The sequence below is a fragment of the Phocoena sinus genome, chromosome 21 (genome assembly GCF_008692025.1).
Source record: "Phocoena sinus isolate mPhoSin1 chromosome 21, mPhoSin1.pri, whole genome shotgun sequence".
NCBI classification, from domain to species: domain Eukaryota; kingdom Metazoa; phylum Chordata; class Mammalia; order Artiodactyla; family Phocoenidae; genus Phocoena; species Phocoena sinus.
This window is the reverse complement of record NC_045783.1, coordinates 31,072,060-31,096,586: the sequence shown is the minus strand read 5'-3', so window position 1 is coordinate 31,096,586 and position 24,527 is coordinate 31,072,060. Positions and strand designations below refer to the sequence as shown.

Here is a 24,527-nt window from a genome sequence, read left to right as displayed (position 1 = left end):
AACAGATATTTATAAATCGAAGTCACAGGCCCAACATTGCCTTCAGATTACACAAGTACTTCAGCACCATTTTAATACCACAGAGCCACAAAAATAAAACCTGCATTCATTCAAGTGGGTATCAGCTGAAAAAGGATATCCTAGCACTACACCCCAAACAACATTGCCCTGGCCCAGGAACTCACTGCTAGAGACGTTATTACCTCAGATGACATCACTCCAGCTTAAGACCTGCCTGTTGGAGATGACTCTGCATCCTGCACGGAGACAACTTCCCCTCAGACACTAAAACTTCCACCCCAGGAAGGCTCATGGACTGCCTCTCCCAAGGCACAAATTGCACACAAGAAATGTACTGGTTTTCTTACTTCGATATTAGGGACTCTATTAGTGTTTCCTGAACAGCTGTATGTGTAGCCCATGACAAGGGTATACGTATTTGTCCTCTGTCAAACCATATATCCCTATACTCCATGTCTATCTGTGCCATTCTAAACACTGGTGGAGACTATTGCTTTCCCTAGGAGTCACCTGCCTTGTATCATGAACCCCTGGACCCTAGGGAGAGGACCACTCACTCCCCAGTCCCTTCTCCTACTACTCCCACCCTGCATCTCTGACCATGACTACAACCATCTCTTCCCTTTGGGTACATATAAATACCATCAATCTTTATATATACTTTACCAAACTAATCAGCTTGATACTCTCCAACAACATAAACTGCCTGACTTGCCACTTTTACCCAAAAATACACCAGGATATTATTGTCAAGAAACACACATACAGAATTTTTAACACAATTTACAACTGCATAAAGATGCTCTTAGAGACTCCAGAAATTTCAGATCTATTTCCTTGGCTAATGTTATACAAATGGGAAATTTAGTTATGAGCTGGTCTACAAGAATTCCTTATACGTCTACTTCTGTTTCTCCTTTTTACTCTCATAATAAAATGTTCTCTATGCTGTTTAGCCAAACTTATGCTCTACTCCCTAAAAGTGTCTTATTATGCCAAGGGTTTGATCATATTTCAAACCACAACAGGACTAACTTTATTAACATCACATTTTCTGTATTCCGAAGCTTTCATATCTAGGGCCTTACCAACCTAGAGGACTGCCCTTCTTAGGGTTATCCAATTACTTCAGATAGTAGACAACTCACCTTTCATATGCAAACCAATCAATCCAGAGCCCATATACCCTACCACCTGATAGTCTGATAAAGTCTGCTTTATCAGACTCACATACACCAGGCCACTATCCACCTGCCAAAATCACACCAGGGCTAGGTACCAGACAACTAAGGACAGCCTCTATGCATCATGGACTGCTGAAACTAGCCAACCCTAGACCTGCTTACCCTGTCTCTCCTGTTTCTTCCCAAAGAAACCACAATAGAGGCTCTTGCCCACATTTGCCCTCTATCTCCTATGCTTCCTGACCAAACCTGGTGCTTCCTTATGTGGCCTCCGCATGGCATGGCATATTTCTTATTTCTAGGGAACTGTAAGTTTGATAAATTTCTTCCTGAATGACAGTCATTTTCATGTCTGCATGTATTTCCATACCTGATGAAAACATATCCCAGGTAACCTTAAAAAAATCTTTCAATCTAGATTAATTTCTCCTACTTTAGTTAAGTTAGTTTACTCTAGTCAGTTCAAACTAGATTACAAAAAAATTAGTTGTAAATGTATACTGTAAACTCTAGGGTAACTGCTTAAAGATTTTTAATGTAATTGATGTTCTAGAAAGGAGAGAAAATGGAATAATATAAAACCACAGAAGGCAATTAAAACCACAGAAGGCAGAAAAAACAAAAAGGAGTGTGGAAGATTTCAAGAAGAAACAAGAAACAAGGATAATGAATAGAAAACAGACAAAATCCAACATCCACTTATGATTTTTAAAAACTCTCAGGGGTGGAGGAAACATACATCAACATAATAAAGGCCATATACGACAAGCCCACAGCTAACATCACACTCAATGGTAAAAAGCAGAAAAGCTATTCCTCCAAGGTCAGGAATAAGACAAGAATCTGAACTATCACTACTTTTATACAACTCCTAGCCAGAGCAATTAGGCAAGAAAAAATAAATAAAAGAGATCCAAACTAGGAAAAAAGAAGTAAAACTGTCACCATTGGCAGATAACATGATATTATACAGAGAAAAATCTTAAAACTACACACACACATACACACACACAAAAACCTGTTATAACTAATATATGAATTCAGTAGAGTTTCTAGACCCACAATCAATACAAAGAAGTCTGTTGTGTTTCTGTACATTAATAATGCACTATCAGTAAGAGAAATTAAGGAAGCACTCCCATGTACAATTGTATTAAAAAGAACAAAATACTGAGGAATAAATTTAACCAAGGATATGAAAAAACTGTACACTGAAAACTAGAAGATGGTGATGAAAGAAATTGCGGAAGACACAAATAAATGGAAAGATATTCCACACTCATGGACTGGAAGAATTAATATTGTTAAAATGTCCATTTTACCCATAGCCATCTACAGATTCAGTGCACTCCCTTTCAAAATTCCAATGGCAATTTTCACAAAAATAATACAAACATCCTAAAATTTGAATGGAAGCACAAAGGACCCCAAATAGCTGAAGCAATCTTGAGAAATAAGAGTAAAGCTGGAGGTATCATGCTCCCTGATTTCAAATTATACTACAAAGCTGTAGTAATCAAAATAGTATTAAATTCTACATTTATGGTGATAGACGTTAACTAGAATTTTTGCGGTGATCATTTTGCAATATATACAAATACCAAATCACTCTGTTTTACACCTGAAACTAATATAATGTATGTCAATTATACCTGAATTAAAAAAATTTTTTTAAACAATATGGTACTGGCACAAAGGCAGACACATAGATCAATGGAACAAAATATAGAACCCAGAAATAAACCCACACTTACACAGTCAACTGATCCATGCCAAAGGAGGCAGTAATATAAAATGGGAAAAAGACAGTCTCTTCAATAAATGGTGGTGGGAAAAACTGGACAGCCACATGCAAAAGAATGAAACTGGACCACTGTCTCACACCATACACAATAATTAACTCAAAATGTATTAGAGACTTGAATGCAAGACCTGAAACCATAAAACTCCTAGAAGAAAACATAGGCAATAAGCCCCTTGATATTAATTTTGGTGATGAATTTTTAGATCTGACTCCAAAGCAAAGTCAACAGAAGCAAAAATAAACAAGTGGGACTACAGCACACTAAAATCCTTCTGCACAGCAAAGGAAACCATCAACAAAATGAAAAGGCAGGCTACTAAGTGGGAGAAAATATTTACAAATCATATCTCTGAAAAGGGGTTAATATGTAAAATACAATACTCATACAACTCAATAGCAAAAAAAATAAATCAGATTAAAAAATGGGCAGATTATCTGAATAAACATTTTTCCAAAGCAAACATATAGATGGCCAACAGCTACATGGAAAGATGCTCAACATCTGGGTATATTCCCAAAGGAAATGAAATCAATATCTTGAAAAGATATCTGCACTCCCATGTTCACTGCAGCATTATTCAAAACAGCCAATATATGGAAACAACCTAAATGTTCAATCATGCATAAAGAGAAAAAAGACAAAAAAAAAAAAAAAAAAAGGAAATCCTGTCCTTTGAGACGGCATGGATGAACCTGGAAGACATCATCATTCTTAGTGAAATAAGCCAGATACAGAAAGATAAATATGTATGATCTCACTTATATGTTGAAACTAAAAAAGGCAAATTCATAGAACCAGAGAGTTAGAGTGGTCGTTGTCAGTGACCAGAGGATGGGTCAAAGGGTATAAACTTTCATCTTTATAAGATGAATAAGTTTGGGGATATAATATACAGCAATGTGCTTATAATTAATAATACTTATTGTATACTTGAAATCTGGTAAGTGAGTAAATCTGAAGTTTCTCACCAAAAAACAAACGAAAAAATGGTATCTATGTGAGTTGATGTGTGTGTTAACTTGATTGTGGTAATCATTTCAAAACGTATACAAAGATTAAATCTTCACATTTTACATCTTGATAAAAATCATGTCATACAACCTAAATATATATAATTTTTATTTTTCAGTAAAGCTTGAAAATAAGATGTACATAAAATAAATGGAAGACAAAGTAGATTAAAAATGAAAAATTTACAAAAGCATTGGAATTTATAAACAAAATAAATTAAAAACTGTAGAACTGGAATAAAAGGAGTATCTGAAATAGCAGAATAGAGTATTACTGAACAGAATTAAAGATCACAGAAAATACTCAAACTGAAGAACAAAACAAACTGAACAAAAAAAGAATTTAAAAAAAAGAACAATAGTGACATATGGTGCATCTTTTAAAGGACTAATATATGTTAATTAGAGCCTAACAAGAAAATGTGAAAGATGATGGGACAAAAATAATATCTGAAGTACAATTATAATGGTTGAGAATTTTCCAACACTAATAAAAGACATCAGGCAATATCTTCAAGAAACCCTACTAACACTAAAGGAGAAATACAAAGAAAAATGAGTCTAGGTCCATGATGTCTCTGCAAGAACTGTCTTATTTCCAGCTCATCCTTGTTCTAGGATGTAGTTCTTCTAATTCTCAGTGAAAAGTGTCACAATGATGCTTAACATTAACTGGCCTTGATCTCCCACTTTTTGCTCCTCTCGACCTTGAGTCTGTCAAAAATAACCTTGGTTTAGTGCCCTCAGTCATCTGGTTGAAACAAACAAAAATTCCCTGATGGAAGGTAAGAGCAACTAGACTCTAAATTATTTACATGAATAATTTTTAAATGGCCAAAATGCAATTACAAATAACCATACCCAAAAAGAAAAAAAATACAGCATGAATGAGAATTAACAGGAGTGCCAGACAGCAGAAAACCAACAGGGGCTCGACGTATTTAAACTATCAGATAGGGCTTCCCTGGTGGCGCAGTGGTTGGGAGTCCGCCTGCCGATGCAGGGGACACGGGTTCGTATCCCGATCCGGGAAGATCCCACATGCCGCGGAGCGGCTGGGCCCGTGAGCCATGGCCACTGAGCCTGCGCGTCCGGAGCCTGTGCTCCGCAACGGGAGAGGCCACAACAGTGAGAGGCCCGCATAACGCAAAAAAAAAAAAAAAAAAAAAAAAACTATCAGATACATTATTTAATTTAACTATGCAGTATAAAAAGGCAAAATACAGTATAGCCTATGCCATGGTCTGTTGTAAAAGTAAAACATAAGTATATGCCTATATTTCCATAAGAAACATTGGAGAAATTTCATAAGAATCTGATGAAATGGGATGATGGATGATTATATGAGAGAATAAAACTTTTCAGATTATACTGCAAACCAGAAGAGAGTAAAGTGGCATTTGTACTAAAAGAAAAATTTTGGTAGTCTAGGTTCTATAGTCCAGTGAAAATAATCTGAAAAATAAAGTAAAGTAAGATATTGTCAAATAAATGAAAGCTAAGAGAATTCAATGTCTGTAGATCTAACACTACAAAAAAAATCATTAAGTAAATTCCTCAGAATGAAGGCACATGATTCCAGATGGAAATCTGGATCTGCACAAAGATTGCAAAATGCTACAAATGGCAAATGAGTAAAAGAAATACACAATACTATTATTTCTTTTCCTAATTCCTTCAAAAAGCATTTGACAATTTAAAGGGGGAAAATCATAATTGTATTACAGGGATTATGTATATGTAGTAGTAAATATATGGAAATTCAACAAAAAAAGGAAACGTGTAAAATGGAATTATAGTACTGTAGAACCCTTACATATAGTGATATAACAGCACATCCAATAGACAGTCATATGGTAAAGACATCTATTTTACTAGGACTAAAAGGGAGAAGGTAGGAAAGGAAGATCAAAGGAGAAAAACAGAAGCAACAAATGGGACACAAATAACAAGATGGTAGCCCTATACCCAAACTTAATAATTATATTAAATGTGAATGGACTAAATATTCCAATTGAAAGCAAAGGCTGTCAGGATGGATTTGACAAAACAAATGTAACAATAAAAACAGATGCACTGATTATAGAAGAGGCACTCTAAGTATAAAGTGGTAAATGGTAGTGGTAGTTAGAAGTAAAAAGGTGGAAAATATTTATATACCATGCAAGCATCATAAAGTTGATGATGCTGTATTGATGTTACATTTCACAATGAAAAAAAAGAGTCAATGTATCAAAAATATGTAGCCATCCTAAATATTTATACACTTAAAATTAAAGCTTCCAAGTATGAATCAGAAATTGACAGAACTAATTGGAAAAACAGGTAAATCCACATTTATTAGAGCCTTTAACACTAATATCTCACTAGTTGAGAGAACAAGTTGACAAAAGTCAGAAACACTGTTAACCAACTAGACATAGTAAATACTTCTAGAATACTATACCTAACAACTGCAGGATGAATACACATTTTCCTCAAGCACAGTTGAAAAAATAGGCCAACATACACTATATGCTAGGGCATAAAGCAAGTCTGAATAAATGAAAAAGGATTAAAATAGTACAAAGTATATTCTCTGACAAGTGAATTAAAGTATGAAAAGTCAGCAAAAAGATAATGCACAAATATTTAGAAATTTAGCAACACACATGTAAATCTCATAAGCCAAATGAGAAATGAAAGGGAAATAAGAAAATACTTTGAACAATTAGAAAGCATCAAAATATCTAGAATACAGCTAATTTTACACAAAAAAGAACTCATAGCTTTAAATCTCTATAGTTTCTAAAGATTTAAAATAAATCTATAATCTAAATTTCTGTTTTTAAAAGCCAGGAAAAAAACATTATAGAAGAAAGAAATTAATAAAGAGAAAGAGTCAATTAAGTAGAAAACAAACATCAGAGAGAATCAACAAAGTCATAATTTGGTCCTTTGAAAAAATTCAAGAGTTGATAAACCTCCAGGAAACCAATCTAAAAGTAGGATAAGGAAGAGGAGAAATATCACTACAGATCCAACCACAGAATAAGAGAATACTACGAGTAATGTATACCGATCAAGTTGATTACACAGATGAAATAGACACATCCCTTGAAAAACATAACTCACAAGCACTTACACAGGAATATATAAACAAATTGAATATACCCATAACCGTGCAATAAATTGATTTCTAAATTTAAAGATTTCCCACAAAGAAAGCTCCTTCCCTACACTGTTTCACTGGTGAGTGCAGGAGCAACACAAGGATGTCCTTTCTCATCATTTCTATTAAACACTGCCCTGGAAGTCCAAGCAAGGTAAATAAAGAATGTGAAAGAAGCAGTAAAACTGCTCACAGACATGAGGGCATTTAATGAAAACCTAAAGGAATATGCCCCACAAAAAGATAGTGATGTCATCAAAATGGAGACATCCCTGACTTCAGTCCCCCTCACAAGAAGACCAACTAACAACTATCCTTAAATAAGACACCACTGTGAAAATCCCAGAACCTGGGGGTGAGGCTGAAGCATGTCCCTGGAGCACAGACTAAGAAAGACCACATTAGAAGGGTAAGAGGAGCATGAGAAAGAAAAGAGGAATGGCTCCACTCTGACTACATTGCCTTCCTCAGGCACTGCACCAAGAGGGGCCCCCAGACCTACAAATCCTCCAATGAGGAAACAAGAGCCCAAGCTGGAAATCCAGCTCCCACAGCACTGTGGAACACTTCCTAGGAGGTTCAATGAGGTCGAACCTCACAGGATCCCTGGGGGAATCTGTGGGGCTTGACCACTGGTAATCAGCTTGAGATGGGAGAAGAGGGGGGACAGGTGTATAGCAACCAGTGCACACATCTTGGCAGATCACAGTTCTGCTTGCAGCAGTGCCTGAGCAGAGATCCCAGCCAGTGGCTCTGCCCATCTTTAGAGCTGAGCCAGTGGCCCTGTCTAGCCAGGGAGCTTGGTTGGCGGTTCTGCCTAATTTGAGTGCCCAGGCAATAAGCCAAATCATACCAGCCCTGGACCCCATCCTATAGCCATGCTTGAGCAGAGAGCCAAGTCAGCAGTCCCGCCAACAGTTAAGTATAGCCTATGGCCCTGTATAATAAGAGAGCCTGAACAATGACCAAAGATATCCTTGAAACCCAGCCCATGGTATCAGCTAGCAGCAAAGCAGAGCCTAATGGCCAGCTCCAGCCTATCGCCTTGCCTGACTGCTGAACAAAGCCTGCAGATTCAACCAGGCAGGGAGCCTAGCCAGTGACCCTGCCCAATTGTGGAACATAGCCTCCAGGCCCACCCAATGCAGAAGCCTGGACAATGACCCTGCTCTGATGCGCAGTGCAGTTTCTAGAGGCTGCACTCTGGAAGCCCCTACTGACAAGAGTGCCTGCCCAGGGACCTTGTCCAACAGCACAGCACAGCCAGAGACCTACCTGATCATGAGGTCTAACCTGGGGCCCTGCAAACTTGGGGGTATAGCTTGGGCCTCACCTAATTTCAGAGTACAGCCTAAGGCCTTGTCAACCACAAAGCCCTGCCTAGAGCTCTACAAAGTACTGCCAGTAGCACTATCCAATCACTGAGAAGACACTTACAACTCACCAGACCAGGAATGATTGTGGAGCCCAGCCATGGCCCTATCCAATGGCAGAGTCCAAAGAGTGGCACCACCTTAAAAGGAAACACAGCCTATGACCTCGTCTGACCAGATGTGATTGCAGAGCCCAGTTAGTGAAGGCCCACCTGACCATGCAGCAGAGCCAGCAGCCCAACCTAATCAGAGAGCACACCCAGTAGACCTGCTTGAATGCAGAGCCCAGCCAGCAGGCTCACTCAGCCACAGTGTCTAGCCAGTGACAAGTCTGCTGACCACAGAGCACAAGTAGTGCCCTCACCCAAATAGAGACCCCCGCATAGCAGCAAGCCCCGCATATCCATGACACTACCAGCTGACCCATACGATAACCCATGTGGTGAAGGTCTATGCCTGCTGAAGTGAAGCTGTAAAGTGTGGAAGAGGAGAATGCTTGCTAAAGTGCACAGATACCAATGCAAGGAATCAAGGATCATGAAGAATCAGGAACACATGACACCACAAAGGAAACTAATAAAGCTCCAATAATTGAACCTAGTGAAATGGAGATGGATATAATGTCTGAAAGAATTTAGAGTAATCCTCAAAGAATTTCAGTGAACTACAAGAACTAACAGCTACACAAAATTAGGAAAACAATGCACGAACAACATGAGCAGTTCAACAAAGACATAAAAACCATCCAAAAATAATCAAAGAGAAATCCTAGAGCTGAAGTATATGATGACAGAAATGAAGAACTCAACAAAGAGCTTCAACATCAGACTAAACTAAGCAGAGAAAAGAATCAAAGAACTGGAGGATAGGTCATCTGAAATAATCTGGTCAGAGGAGCAAAAGGAGAAAAGAATGAAAAAGGATGAAGAAACCCTACAGGTTTTATGGGACATGATCAAAATAAATAATATATGTATTATGGGAATCCAGAGATAGAAGTCTATTTAAGGCAATAATGGCTAAAAACTCCCCAAACATTGGGAGAGAAACAGACATCTAGATTCACGAGGCCCAAAAGAACCAAATATGTTGAGTCCAAAAAGGGTTACACCAAGACACATCATGATAAAATTGTCAAAAGAAAGCAGCAAACAAAAAGCAACTTGTCACATAAAAAGGGAATCTCCATAACTGGATTTCTCAGCAAAAACTTTGTAAGTCCACAGAGAGTGGGATGATATATTCAAAACACTGAAAGAAAAGATGACTGTTAACCAAGATACTACACCAGCCAAAGCTGTCCTTAAGAAATTTAAGATTTTCTCAAAAACCAAAGCTGAGGGATTTCATCACCACTAGACCTGTCTCACAAGAAATGTAAAGAGGAATTCTTCAAGTAGAAATAAAAAGATGCTAAGTAACATCATAAAAACATACAAATGTGTAAAACTCAGTGGTAATGGTAAATATAGAGTCAAAGTATTCTCTAATATGGTAATGGAAATACATAATTCACTTACAACTCTCATTTAAAAGTTTACAAACATGTTAAAAATAACCATAACCATAACAATTTGTTATTGTATACACAATATAAAAAAGATGTAAATTTGAACACCAATAACTTAAAATGCAATTGCGGGGAAGTAAAAGAATAAAGTTTCTGCTTGCTATTAAAGTTAAGTTGTTATCAGCTGAATATAAGATGCTACCAATGTATTTTATATAAGCCTCATGGTAACCAAAAAGGGAAAATCTGTAGTAGGTACACAAAATATTATGAAAAAGAGGTCAAGCCATACCACTACAAAAACTCATCAAGTCACAAAGGAAGACAGCAAGAGCAGAAACAAGAAATAGGCAAAACAGTCAGAAAACAATTAACAAAATGGCAATAGTAAGCTCTTACCAATCAATAATTACTTCAAGCATAAATGGATTAAATTCTCCAATCAAAAGACACATAATGGCTAAATGGATTTTTGAAAATCCAATGATATGCTTCCCACAAGAAACTCACTTAGCTTTAAGAATATATACATAAAGTGAAGAGACGGAAAAAATATTCAAGGAAATGGTAAGCAGAAGAATGGAGGGAGAGCTATACTTATAACACACAAAATAGACCTTAAGCTAAATATGGCCAAAATAGACAAAGAAGGTCATTATATAATGGTAAAGGTATCAATTCATCAAGGAGATTTTAAAATTGTAATTATTTATGCACCCAATATCATAGCACCTAAATATATTAAGCAAATACAAAAAACTAAAAGGGGTAACAAACAGTAATATAATAACTGTCAGGGATTTTAATACCTCACTTTCTATGGTAGACAGATCATCCAGATAGAAAATCATGAAGGAAACAGCGGGCTGGAACACTATACACCACATCGACCTAAGAGACATATATATGGAACATTCCATCTGGCAGCAGAATGCACATTCTTCTCAACTGCACAGAGAATATTTTCTAGATTAGATCATATGTTAGGCCACAAAACAAGACTATCAAAATTATATCAAGTATCTTTTATGAACACAATGGAAATGAACTAGAAATTAATAGCAGGAAGAAAGCTTGAAAACTTACAAATACATGGAAACTGAGCAACACACTGCAAATAACAAATTGATTAAGAAACAAAGAGGAAAGGAGAAATATTTTTTAAATCTTGAGACAAATGCAAATGGAAAGACAATATATCAACACTTAAGGGATGCAGCAAAAGCAATTATAGGAGGGATGTTAATAGCAATAAATGCATACATCAAGAAAAAATAAAGATCTCTAGAGAGTCAAGATGGTAGAGGAGCAGTAGGACGTGGAATTCATCTCTCCCCGCAAATGCATCAAGAATACATCTACCAATGGAACAATTCTCACAGAGCACTGGCTGCACACTAGCAGAGGACCTCGGACACCTAAAAAGACAAGAAAGATCCTGTGTAACCAGGTAGGACGAAAGAAAGAAGGGAAAAGGAAGAGGAGAGGAAGCAGGATGGGACCTGAAGCCCTGTGAGGGGAGCTGAAGGAGAGGAGAGGTTCTCACATCCAAGGGGAGCCCCTCAGCAGGGACATCACTGGGACAGAAGGGGAGCTTCGGGGGCTACTGGAGGAGAGTGCAGCAACCAGTCTGTGGCAGGCAGGACAGAGTGAGACCTACACAGATGGTCCATGCCACAGCCCTGCGCATGCCAGCCTGAGACATGTGTCCGCTGGTGCAGATGGGGGATAGGTGCTGGAACACAGGGTTTGGAGAGCAGACCAGGGGAGGGCACTGCTCCGGCTATGAGTAAATAGCCTGAGCGGTGGGAATGAGGAAGTCTGCAACCAGTAATTCTTGTGCAGAAAACACCAACGGCCATAGAAGCGAAGCGCCATTGTTGAGTGACTCACAAGGGGCAGGGCCGCCACTGCAGCCTCACTACCCACGTGCTGGCCCTGACTCCCCAGGCACTAGGAAGGGCCCCTACCAGGGCCAGCTCTCTCACACCTGCGGCCGCTGGCTCCCCCACACATCCCATCGCTGCTGGCCCCATCCCTGCAGGGACCCCACAAGGGCTCCTGCGACCCCAGCCGCTGCCACCTCCATGCCCCCTTCTCACTTGGGTGAACTCGTGTGCTCCAGGGCAGCCTCAGGAGCAGACCCCTGTGGGTAGCCCACACACAGAGTTGGGCTGAAACCACAGCTGTACCCCAGGGGTTGTGCAACTAAGGAAGAAAAGCTGAAATCTCTCCTTGCAGCTGAGCAAACTGCAAATTGACTCTCCTGCGACCAGCTTTGCAAACTCAGTACCTACAGAACATCTGAATGGACGAGCGCTCCTGCAGCCAAGACGGGTCCAGCTTAAGCAGCTGTAGGCTTTGTGGGCACATGCATGTGGGGGGCTGGGGCAGGCCAGAATCTGAGCTGTCCCCGTAGCACCCACAGCAGGTCCAGATCCATGATTACTGCAGTCCTGGGGCCTGACTTCAGTGGATCTACTCTGGTGGCCTGGTGAAAACAACTTCCGAGAGACACCAGGGCCAACTGCCGGCATACCCACAGTTAAGGTGGGGCTGAGAGCAGTGCCAACAGCAGTGTAACTTGTGAGCTCACACAACGGGTGAAAGGTGACACAACAGATCATACCAACAGGTGAACAGCTCCAGAGGAGGAATACTCAGTGGCTTCCCACCCCCAGCAGGAGTGCTCCAAACCTGCCTACCTCACATCATGGATCAGAAACACAGCTAAGAAGCAGATCTGGGGGCTCTACTCCAACAACTAGGGAGCAGACCCTGCCCTACCAGGGCAGTGGCAACCACAAAGCAAAGGGGAGGCCCTGCGCAATATCCAGTGCAGGCTCTGGTCACCACAACACTAGTCACACCTCCTGTAAAGGGGAACATGGCCAGCATACACTGAGGAAAGAGATGGAAGATATCTATATGAAAAACAACCCTCACACCAAAAAAATATTAAATCCACACAGGCTACACAGGGACATTCCCATGTAAAATAGCCCTCCAACACAGTCTGAGGGTCTGGCATCGGGTGGAAGAACCACCAGAGCCTCTAGCCTTGAAGGCCAGCAGAGCTTGAGTGCAGAAGCCCCACACGGCTGGGGGAAAGAGAGACTCCACTCTTGGAGGGGGCACACAAGGTCTCAAGTGCACTGGGACCCAGCACAAAGTAGTACCTCCACAGGAATCTGGGCTACATCTACCTAGGGGTCTTGGAGGGTCTCCAAGGGAGGCAAGGTCGACTATAGTTCACCGTGAGGGCAGGGACACAGGTAGTGGAAGCCCCAGGGAATAATGACTGGCGTGAGCTCTCTCGGAAGTCCACATTTCAGCAACAAGACCCGGCCCCATCCAACAAATTGCAGGCTCCAGTGCTGGAAAGCCTCAGGCCAAACAACTATCAAGACAGGAACACAGCTCCACCCATCAGAAGACAGGCTGCCTAAAGTTGTACTGAGCTCACAGCCACCTCAAAACACACCCCTTAACATGGCCCTGCCCATCAGAGAAACAAGACCCAGCTCCACCCACCAGAGGGCAGGCAACAGTCCCTCCCACCAGGAAGCCTGCAAAAGCCCCTGGACCAATCTCACTCAACAGGGGGCAGACACCAGAAGCAAGAGAAACTAGGGTCCTGCAGCCTGTGGAAAGGAGACCACAGAGAAATTTAGACAAATTACCAGTGGCATTTTTCACAGAACTAGAACAAGAAATTTTACAGTTTGTATGGAAACACAAAAGACCCTGAATAGCCAAAGCAATCTTGACAAAAATGGAGCTGGAGGAATCAGCCTCCCTGACTTCAGACTATACAAAAAAAGCTATAGTAATGATACTGCTACAAAAACAGAAATATAGATCAATGGAACTGGATAGAAAGTCCACAGATAAACCCATGCACCTATGGTCACCTAACCTATGACAAAGGAGGCAAAAATATACAATGGAGAAAAGACAGTCTCTTCAATAAGTGGTGCTGGGAAAACTGGACAGCTACATGTAAAAGAATGAAATTAGAACACTCCCTAACATCATACACAAAAATAAAATGGGTTAAAGACCTAAATGTAAGGACAAATACGATAAAACTCTTGGAGGAAATCATAAGCAGAACACACTCTGACACAAATCGCAGCAAGATCTTTTTTGATCCACTTCCTGGGGTAATGAAAATAAAAACAAAAATAAACACATGGGACCTAATTAAACTTAAAAGCTTTTGAACAGCAAACGAAACCATATACAAAACTAAATGACAATGCACAGAACGAGAGAAAATATTTGCAAATGAAGCAACCGAGAAGGGATTAATCTCCAAAATATACAAACAGCTCAGGCAGCTCAATATCAAAAAAACAAACAACACAATCAAAAAATGGGCAGAAGATCTAAGTAGACAGTTCTCCAAAGAAGACATACAGGCACAACAGGCACATGAGGAGATGCTCAACATTGCGAATTATTAGAGAAATGCAAATCAAAACTGCAAAGAGGTATCACCTCACACCAGTCAGAATGGCCATCATTAAAAAGTCTACAAACAGTAAATGTAGGAGAGGGTTTGGAGAAAAGGGAACCCTCCTACATTGTTGGCGGGAATACAAATTGGTAAAACCACTAAGGAGAAGAGTATGGAAGTTCCTTAAAAAAAAAAGAGAGCTACCCAGCAATCCCAATCCTAGGTATCTATCTAGAGAAAACCATAATTCGAAAAGATACATGCACTCTGATGCTCATTGCAACACTATTTACAATAGCCAGGACATGGAAACAACCTAAATGTCCACCGACAGAGGAATGGATAAAGAACATTTGGTACGTATATACAACGAAATACTACTCAGCCATAAAAAGGATGAAATAATGCCATTTGTAGTGACATGGATGGACCTAGAGATTGTCATACTAAGTGAAGTAAGTCAGACAGAGAAAGACAAATATCATATGATATCGCTTATATGTGGAATCTAAAAAAATGGTACAAATTAACTTGTTTATAAAACAGTAAGAGAGTCACAGATGTAGAAAAGAAACTTATGGTTACCAAGCAGGAAAGGGGGGTGTGACAAACTGGGAATATGTGCTTGGCATATACACACTACTATATATAGAATATATAACTAATAAGAACCTACTGTATAACACAGGGAACTCTACTCAATACTCTGTAATGACCTATATGGGAATAGAATCTAAAAAATAGTGGATATATGTATATGTGTAGCTGATTCACATTGCTGTACAGCAAAAACACAAGACTGTAAATCAACTATACTCCAATAAAAATTAATTTTTAAAAAAAGATCTTGAATAACCTAATTCTACTGTTCAAGGAAGTAGAAGAAAGAACAAATCAAGCCCAGAATTAGCAAAAGCAAAAACATAGTAAAGATTAGCACAGAAATAACTGAGATAGAGAATAGGAAATCAATTAAAAAAATTTTTAATTAACAATTTTTTCTTTGAAAAGATAAACAAAATTGACAAAACTTTAGCTAAAGAGAACTCAAGTAAATAAAGTTATAAATGCAAGAGGAGAATTAATTACAGCTTATAATACAAAATTACAAGTAATCATAAGAAACTACTATGATCAAACACCAACAAACTGGATAACCCAGAAGAAATGGGTAACTTCTTAGAAACATACAATCTACCAATACTGAATCCTGTATAACTCGAAAATCTGAACAGACCATCAATGAGTTGAATCAGTAAGCAAACGCCCCCCAAAAAAAGAAAAGCCCAGGACCAGACTGTTTCACTGGTTAATTGTACCAAACATTTAATGAATAATTAACGCTAATCCTTCTCAAAATCTTCCAAAAAATTGAAGATGACATAACAACCCCAAACTCATTTTAAGAGTCTATTACTACCCTAATACCAGAGCCAGATAAGGACACTACAAGGAAAGAAAACTATAGGCCAATATCCTTAATGAATACAAATGCAAAAATTATCAACAAACTACTAGCAAACCAAATTCAAGCATGTTAAAAGGATCATATACCAAGGTCAAGTGGGATGCATCCCAGCAATGCAAAAATGGTTCAACATATAAAAATAAATGAATATGAGGCACCACATGAATAGAATGAAAGAAGAGAATCATATGATCATCTCAAAAGATGCCAAAAAAGCATCTGACAAATTTCAACATTCCTTCATGATAAACATTGGGAATAGAAGGAATGTACCTCAACATAATAAAGATCATATACAACAAACCTATGGCTAACATCATACTCAAAGGTGAAAGGTAAATCTTTTCCTCTAAGATAAAGATCAAGACAAGGGTGGCCACTCTCACCATTCCTATTCAACATAGTTAGCCAGAGCAACCAGGAAAGAAAAGGGTATAAAAGGCAACCAAATAAGAAAGGAAGAAGCAAAATTATTTGTTTGCTGATGACATAATCTTTTATGGAGAAAATCCTAAAGACTTCACAAAAAAACTATTAGAATAAACAAATTCAATAAAGTTTTACAATACAATACCAACCTACAAACTGATATATTGTGTTTTGATATATTAACAATGAATTAACAGAATATAACAAAATAAATCAATCCCATTTACAACAGCAATGAAACAACAAAATGATTTGCACAAAGAAAACTATAAGACTGTGATGAAAGAAAGTGAAAAAGGGAATTCTCTGGTGGTCCAGTGGTTAGGACTCTGCGCTTCCACTACAGGGGGCCTGGGTTTGATCCCTGGTCAGGAAACTAAGATCCCACGAGCTGTGAGGGAAAGAAAGAAAGAAAAGAAAGAAAGAAAAGAAGGAAGGAAGGAAGAGAGGGAGGGAGTGAGGGAGAGAGGGAGGGAGGGAGGGAGAAAGAAAGAAAGAAAGAGAAAGAAGAAAAAGAGAGAAAGAAAGAAAGAGAGAAAGAAAGAGAGAGAGAGAAAGAAAGAAAGAGAGAAAGAAGAAAGAAAGAAAGAAAGAAAGAAAGAAAGAAAGAAAGAAAGAAAGAAAGAAAGAAAGAAAGAAAGAAAGAAAGGAAGAAAGAAATTGAAAAGGACACAAATAAATGGAAAGATATCCCACGGACTGGAAAAATTAATACTGTTAAAATATGCATATTACCCAAAGCCATCTATAGATTCAATGCAATCCCTCTCAAAATTCTAATGACATTTTTTCATAAAAATACAGAAAACAATCTTAAAATTTGTATGAAACCACAAAAGACTCCAAGCGGCCAAAGCAATCCTGAGAAAGAAAAACAAAGCTGGAAGCATCACAGTTCCTGTTTTCAACCTATATTAAAAGGCTATAGTAATCAAAAAGTATGGTCCTGGAATAAAAGCAAGTGTTGGGAAAACTGGATATTCACACGTAAATAATGAACTGGACCCTTGAATTACACTATTCACAAAAATTAACTCAACACGGACTAAACACCTATATGTAAGAAGTGAAATCACAAAATTCTTGGAAGAAAACAGTGAGAAATCTCCTTGACATTGGTCTTAGCAATGATTTTATAACTATGACAACAAAACCACAAACAAAGGCAAAAATAAACAAGTGGGACTACAGCAATATAAGAGTTCTGCACATCAAAAGAACTGATCAAAATGAAAAGGCAACTACAGAATGGGAGAAAATATTTACAAACTATATATATGATAAGAGATTAATATCCAAAGTATATTAAGTCATATAACTCACTCGCAAAAACTAAATTATCTTATTAAGAAATGGTCAGAGGACCTAAATAGACATTTCTCCAAAGAGGATATTCAAATGGCCAACAGGTACATGAAAAGGTGCTCAACATCACTAATCATCAGAGAAATGCAAATCAAAACCACAAGTGAGATCACCTCACACCTGTTAGAATGGCTATCATCAAAAAGATAAAAGATAACAAATGCTGGCAAGGATGTGGAGAGACTGGAACCCATGTGCACTGTTGGTGGGAATGTAAATCAGTAAAACCACTATAGAAAACAGTGTGGAGTTTCCTGAGAAAAGTTAAATATAGAATTATCATATGAATCAGCAATTCTACTTCTAAGTATATATCTGAGGAAATGAAATCACTGTCTCAAATAGGTCTTTGCACCCCATGTTCACTGCAGATTATTCACAACAGCCAAGATATGGAAACAACCTAAGTGTCCACTGACTAACAAGCAGATAAACTGTGAGATGTGTGTGTTTAATAATCATGTATATATGAATATTATTCAGTCATAAAAAAAAGAAGGAAATCCTGTCATTTGACACAACATGGATGAAGTCAGAGGGCATTACTCTAAGTGAAATAAGTCAGACAGAGAAAGACAAATACTACATGATCTCAGTAGGTGGAATCTAAAACAACTGAACTCATAGAAACAGAGAACAGATTGGTGGTTGCCAGGGCGAGAGTTGGGGGTGGGAATGAGTGAAAGTGGTTAAATGGTACAAATTTCTAACCTGGGGATACAATGTAACTATAGTTAACAATACTGTATTGAATATTTGAAAGCTGCTAAAAGAGTAGGTCTTAAAGTTTCTCAACACACACACAAATGGTAACCATGTGAGATGATGGATTATCAAATATATACATATATATATATAACCTTATTGTGGCAATCATTCTGCAATATATACATATATCAAATCATTACATTGTACACCTTAAACTTACACAATGTTATATATCAGTTGTATCTCAGTAAAACTGGAAAAAAGAGTGGGTCTTGTAAAAAATAATAAACAGAAACCTCAATTAGAGTCAGGCTACCAGAAGGGGAACTCTCACAGCCTGGAGGATAGCAGAACCCAACAGGAAAAAGAAAGACTTCTCTTCTCCTTTCCTGGCAAGGACTCAGCCAATAAAAAGCCATGGACACTTTGTTTACTATAGCTCCCTTCAACTTTCTTTTTCCCCCTTTATAAAAGGGGAAAAAGTGTTGTTTCCCTTGCCATGAGAGGATATGCACCTGGCTAAACATGGTTGCAGACCCCGAATCATAATTCTCTGCTGATTCTGAGTAAACCCATCATTTCTGGAGAAATCTGGCAGTCTATTTGTTTTAGATCAATAATCTCATAATGTAAGTTCAGCAAGGTTACTGAATATTTACAAAAATATATAAAAACTGGCCGTATATTGATATACACTAGCAATGAGAAACTGGAAGATGAACTTAAATGATCAAGACCAGTTGCAATAGCATCAGAGCATATAGAATACCTAAGAATAATTTTAGCAGTATATGTATTAAACCTCCACAGAGAATTTTTAAGACCTGAGTTAATGGAGAGATAAATCATGTTGGTGGACTGGAAGATCCAACATTATTAAGATATCGATTCTCCCCTAATTGATTCATAAATTACACACCATCCCAATCAAAACCTAAGTAAGCTTTTGTGTATGTGTAGAACTAGACAACCTGATTCTAAAATCTATATGAAAATGCAGAGTTATATATAGACATAGTATTGACAAAGCACAAAGTTGGATAGCTTTAACTACCTGATTTCAAAATATTTAACAAAGCTACCACATTCAAGGAATTGATTCTTAACCTAAAAAGAAAATTTTAGAATATTATGATTGGTGTCTATCATTTTCAAATTTAATCTTCATACTCTTTGTTGTTGGAATAAACAAAAAATGTATTTTTATATTGATATTTGTATTTTAATTTTATACTGGCTTTTTATAGCATTCTTCCTTAACTCCTATTTTTCCTTTACAAATTTTTATTACAAAAATTCCAATCAAACTTAAATTCTGAAGAATGGCACCAGGAAAACACATACTAACCACTTATATTCAATAATTCCTATAATCTGCTTTATTTTCTTCACACACACATGATCTAAACATTAGTTCTCAGCAAAGAAACATTGTTTTCAGGAGGATTCACAATAGTGACAAAGACCTGGACAATTGCTGACAGTCTTTCCTGAGGCTTTGGCTGAAAGGGGACCGACAGCAAGGACTGAAAATAAAACAAATTCCTAGGGAATATCTGATTCTTCTTTAGCCATGGTGACAAATAACCCCTAGATATGGTTTTAGATTTATCTAATCAATCAATATGTCTTTTATACTAATGGTAGCAAGTACACACCAGTACAGATTTTAATTCTGTCTAATCTGTCAATGACAATTTGATTCACTGTACATGCTACTAAAAGTCAACTAAATATACAAATGGGTCAGTATAAAAGTCATAGTGTAGCCTTATTTTTCTGAAACACTGTCAAGTTCGCTCCCCTTGCTACATTTTATATAGCTTGTTGTAAAAAGAACATAACTGTAGAAAAAGCTCATTCCCATTTTCCAGAAAACAGTAGATTATGAATATTTGATGGCTGTTCCTTCCTACAATAGTCTGCTCCTCACAAACATAATAAAGAATTGAATGCAATAATAAAAGTTACCTTGAAACAATACTACAATGAACGTCACTTAACAAAAAGTACATGAATGTATACCAATTATTAATTTTGAGGAAAATACTGATTTTAATTTTTTGATATTTATTTTTTATTTGATATTTATTTTTACTGTTGTTTATTTTTATTAATTTTGAGGAAAATGTTTAATAATTAACATTAAAATCACACTGATTATATAATAACTATTGATGCAAGCATACCACTGCTCAAAACAAACAGACTTACAAAGGCCAAATGTTTTTTAAAACAATATGAAATTATGATCAGTTGACTTTATAAATATTCTGACTTTTAAAGCAATTATATACCGCTTAATTTTTATACTCTTAATTAGTAATAAAAATACTATTAAAGGAAGAATAAACTAAGTAATATATATATTCTTGCTTTAAAATATTTAGGAAATTTTGAAACATGAAAATAATGAGAGCAAATTTGATAGTAATTACATACCAAAGCAACTCCTCCAGCAAAATTCTTATCACATATTTTTGCAGGATGTGTGGCTCCTATAAAAGTAGGACTTTTCTGGAAGCTAAAAAAATAACAATTTTCCTTATAATTACATTTCAGTGGTATTATTAATGATAATCAGATCAAACACAAGAATGTAGAGATAACAGGTAGTAAAAGTTTATTAGCCAAGAGACATCAAAAAATTATATCACTCATAATTAACCTCCTTTAGTTATTTTAAAACTTTTATGTAATTTTACTTCTTTCAGGTAATTTTATGTCGTTTGATAAAAGATTTTAAGTCTTACCTCACATTAGCTACTTGAGGACAAAGAAGTTAACCTACATTTTTTTCCCATCCCATGGTGTCTACCAAATTTACAGAACTCAGTATACATTAAGTAAATGTTTATTTTTCATAATCAACATATAAAATCATTTTGGGTTATTTCTTTATACAAATATGAAATACTATACTCACGCAAATAAGTATACAGTATGATGAGGCCGGGAGAGAAATTCGTATTTCCATTCTAAAAGTCTATATAATATATGATTAGGATGACTTGTAGTAGAAATTTTGTTTTTGTTTGACCAAATCTCTATGGAAGATATTTTAACAGTCAGTTTTAACTGGGTAAGCATCTAAATGGAGAAAATAAATGAAATTTTTAAAATAAATTTGAACATTATATTAAATTTTTGTAAAGGTATACCTAAGACGTTTAATTCAATATTTTGAATGTGGAAACTCTTCAACAGCACAGCAAAATACTATATATATCAATTCATATTACCTATAATCTTACAGAATATATTTAAAAAGTAGTTTTAAAATACTTACAGTGTTAACAAAGCCAATGATCTGAATAACCTTCTGTGTTACAACTTTTACATCAGAGCCCATGTAATCAAACTGAAAAAGATAACTTATTGTTAAAAAATAGCGGATACCATTAATATACCACATAACCTTTATATCTATAATATGCTATATACTAAACTAGCCAGAGGGCTACATTCCAACTGAAATCCAGGAAATGCATATTTACATTTGTACATGTAAATGTATAAATAATAATTTATTTAAATAAATTAAATGTATAACTTTATTTATATGAGATAAAAATATTTGATAACATTTAAAATATTTAAATAATGTTTAATGCACTTGTAGCATTATTTATAAAAATTGAATCATAAATTTTTAAAATGTTATTTCAAAATATACTTATTTCTAAAATAATACATATAATCACAAACCAAAAAATATATGTATAAAGAGGGAAAAATCTTTAATAAAAGGTTCACTGTTGAAGTGATCACGGATACTGTGTTAGGTTACATCCTCTGATATCACCACGTTAACTCATGTTACTCATGCTTCTTTATTCCAATAAGCTCTTTCTATTTCTCACTGCTTAAAAATGCCAGGACAATATTAAAAAACAATGGTGATATCAGCAATGTGAGCTTTGCTCCTGATTTTTCACTGGAAAATCTCAAATATTTCACCATTAAGTGGTGTTCAGTTTAAGATGAGTATTCTAGATCATGTTGAGAAACACCTACTTATAAATCTTCCTACTTATAAAACTTTTGTTAAAAATGAAGTTGAATTTTTATCCAAAGCCTTTTTGAAGCATACCCAAAATGATAATGTCTTTTGACCTACTGATGGAATACATTTCATTAATACTTTACTTAATATTAAACCATCATTATACTGTTTGATCAAAACATTACATTCTATTAATATACTATCAAAATTAATATAATATTTTGTTTAGAAGTTTGTAGCTTTCAGAACAATGGGCCCATTGGTCATGTGTGCATGCATGCATCCTTTGTCATAACTGAGCAAATGAATGTTGCTTACTAAATATTAAAGCACTACCTAAAATTAAGTTGCTTGTTTTTTCTACATCCTAGAATTGTATTAGCTTATGAATTATATCTTCCTGAAACATTTTTTAAAACTCTCCTTTAAAAGTATCTATACTTAACACTGGCAACTGACCCATTCAAATTCTTTTTATTTCCAGTTTTTTGAAATATAATTGACATATAAGGTTGTGTTAACTTTAAAGTGTACAATGAGATATTTGATTTAAATTCTTATCTCCAATGGAGAATTCATGAAATTTGCATTTGTTTGTTTGTTTTAATCTCCCCCAAGGACAGAGTTATACCATCTTAACCCTTTTCACACCATAACATGTTTTCTTCCTTTTTGCTTAATTACACTTTCTACCTACTTATTTGCCTTTTCAACAGTTTGTGAATTTACTTACCCATTTTAATGTTTCTGTTTATCATCAACTTATCAAGTATTTTTCCTTATTTTTCTAATATAAAATTATTTCAAGAATATGAATTTCCTCTCCGCTTAGTTTTTATACTATCCTCTGCGACAGGTATTATCTGTATTTACCAATATTCAGTTCTCTTCTAACTCAGGAACCCTTCTTTTAAAGGTAGGCATGGGCAGGTGATTCACTTTGGCCAATGCAATGAGGGCAAAAGTGATGCATGCCACTCCTGAGAAGTATTTCCTTATTGTAGCTCATGTCTCTCTGGTCTGCACTTCTATCCGTTTGGCAATTGGAAAAGAAACTATCAATCTAGAAGTGCCAAAAAATCTAAGCATTCTCTAGTGCTGAGCCAACACATGGAAGACTGCTGCCCTGGAGAGTCAGCCAGGAGCATGGTTGACATTGATTGAATGAATGAAACTTAAACTGTTTAGCCACTAAGATTTGGGGAGTGTTTCTTATGAGAGCATAACCTAGCCTCTTCTGATTAATACACATCCACCTAATTTTTAAAACATTATATACAATTCATTAATTTCTAAATAGCTAAAAACTATAGTTTTTCTTTTCTGCCTTGAAAAATTATTCATAATTGTATTTAATTTTTTAATTTTATTATTTTTGCCTTATCTCTTTTTATTCTTTTTTTTAATATACTGTGATAAAGCTTTGGCAAAATGTTTTTTTTAATAAATTTATTTATTTTCTTTTTGGCTGTGTTGGGTCTTCGCTGCTGTGCGTGGGCTTTCTCTGGTTGCGGCGAGCAGGGGCTACTCTTTGTTACAGTGTGTGGGCTTCTCATTGTAGTGGCTTCTCTTGTTGCAGAGCACAGGCTCTAGGTGCATGGGCTTCAGTAGTTGTGGCACGTGGGCTCAGTAGTTGTGGTTTGCAGGCTCTGGAGTGCAGGCTTGGTAGTTGTGGCACACAGGCTTAGTTGCTCTGCGGTATGTGGGATCTTCCCGGGTCAGGGCTCAAACCCATGTCCCCTGCATTGGCAGGTGGATTCTTAACCACTGCGCCACCAGGGAAGCCCCTGGCAAATTGGTTTTTGCTCTTACAAAACTATTGGTGCTTTCCTTGTGACCTATAGATGACTACATTTGCATGTATTTTCTATATATATCTATAGACATTTGAATGTATGTGGTACCCCTTCATAAGGTACAAAGGTCAATAAGTGTTTAGTAAAACAAGCTGATAATTTGATCTTTATATGTTAACATTTATTTTCTATCTGTTAAAGGCTAACAGAAATGATTGAATGTACTCCAGTATAGTTTT

General features: G+C 36.7%; 1 protein-coding gene across 1 annotated transcript in view; it reads right to left on the bottom strand.

Moving 5' to 3' along the window:
- LOC116746886 (disintegrin and metalloproteinase domain-containing protein 5-like) overlaps nucleotides 1–24,527 on the bottom strand; it is a 139,523-nt gene that overhangs the window by 82,859 nt on the left and 32,137 nt on the right. The window contains exons 8-10 of the mRNA XM_032618655.1: nucleotides 21,776–21,847; nucleotides 21,413–21,576; nucleotides 20,929–21,010 (exon numbers count right to left, since the gene is read on the bottom strand). Coding sequence (XP_032474546.1) covers nucleotides 20,929–21,010; nucleotides 21,413–21,576; nucleotides 21,776–21,847 — 318 coding nt within the window. The remainder of the gene's footprint in view (nucleotides 1–20,928; nucleotides 21,011–21,412; nucleotides 21,577–21,775; nucleotides 21,848–24,527) is intronic.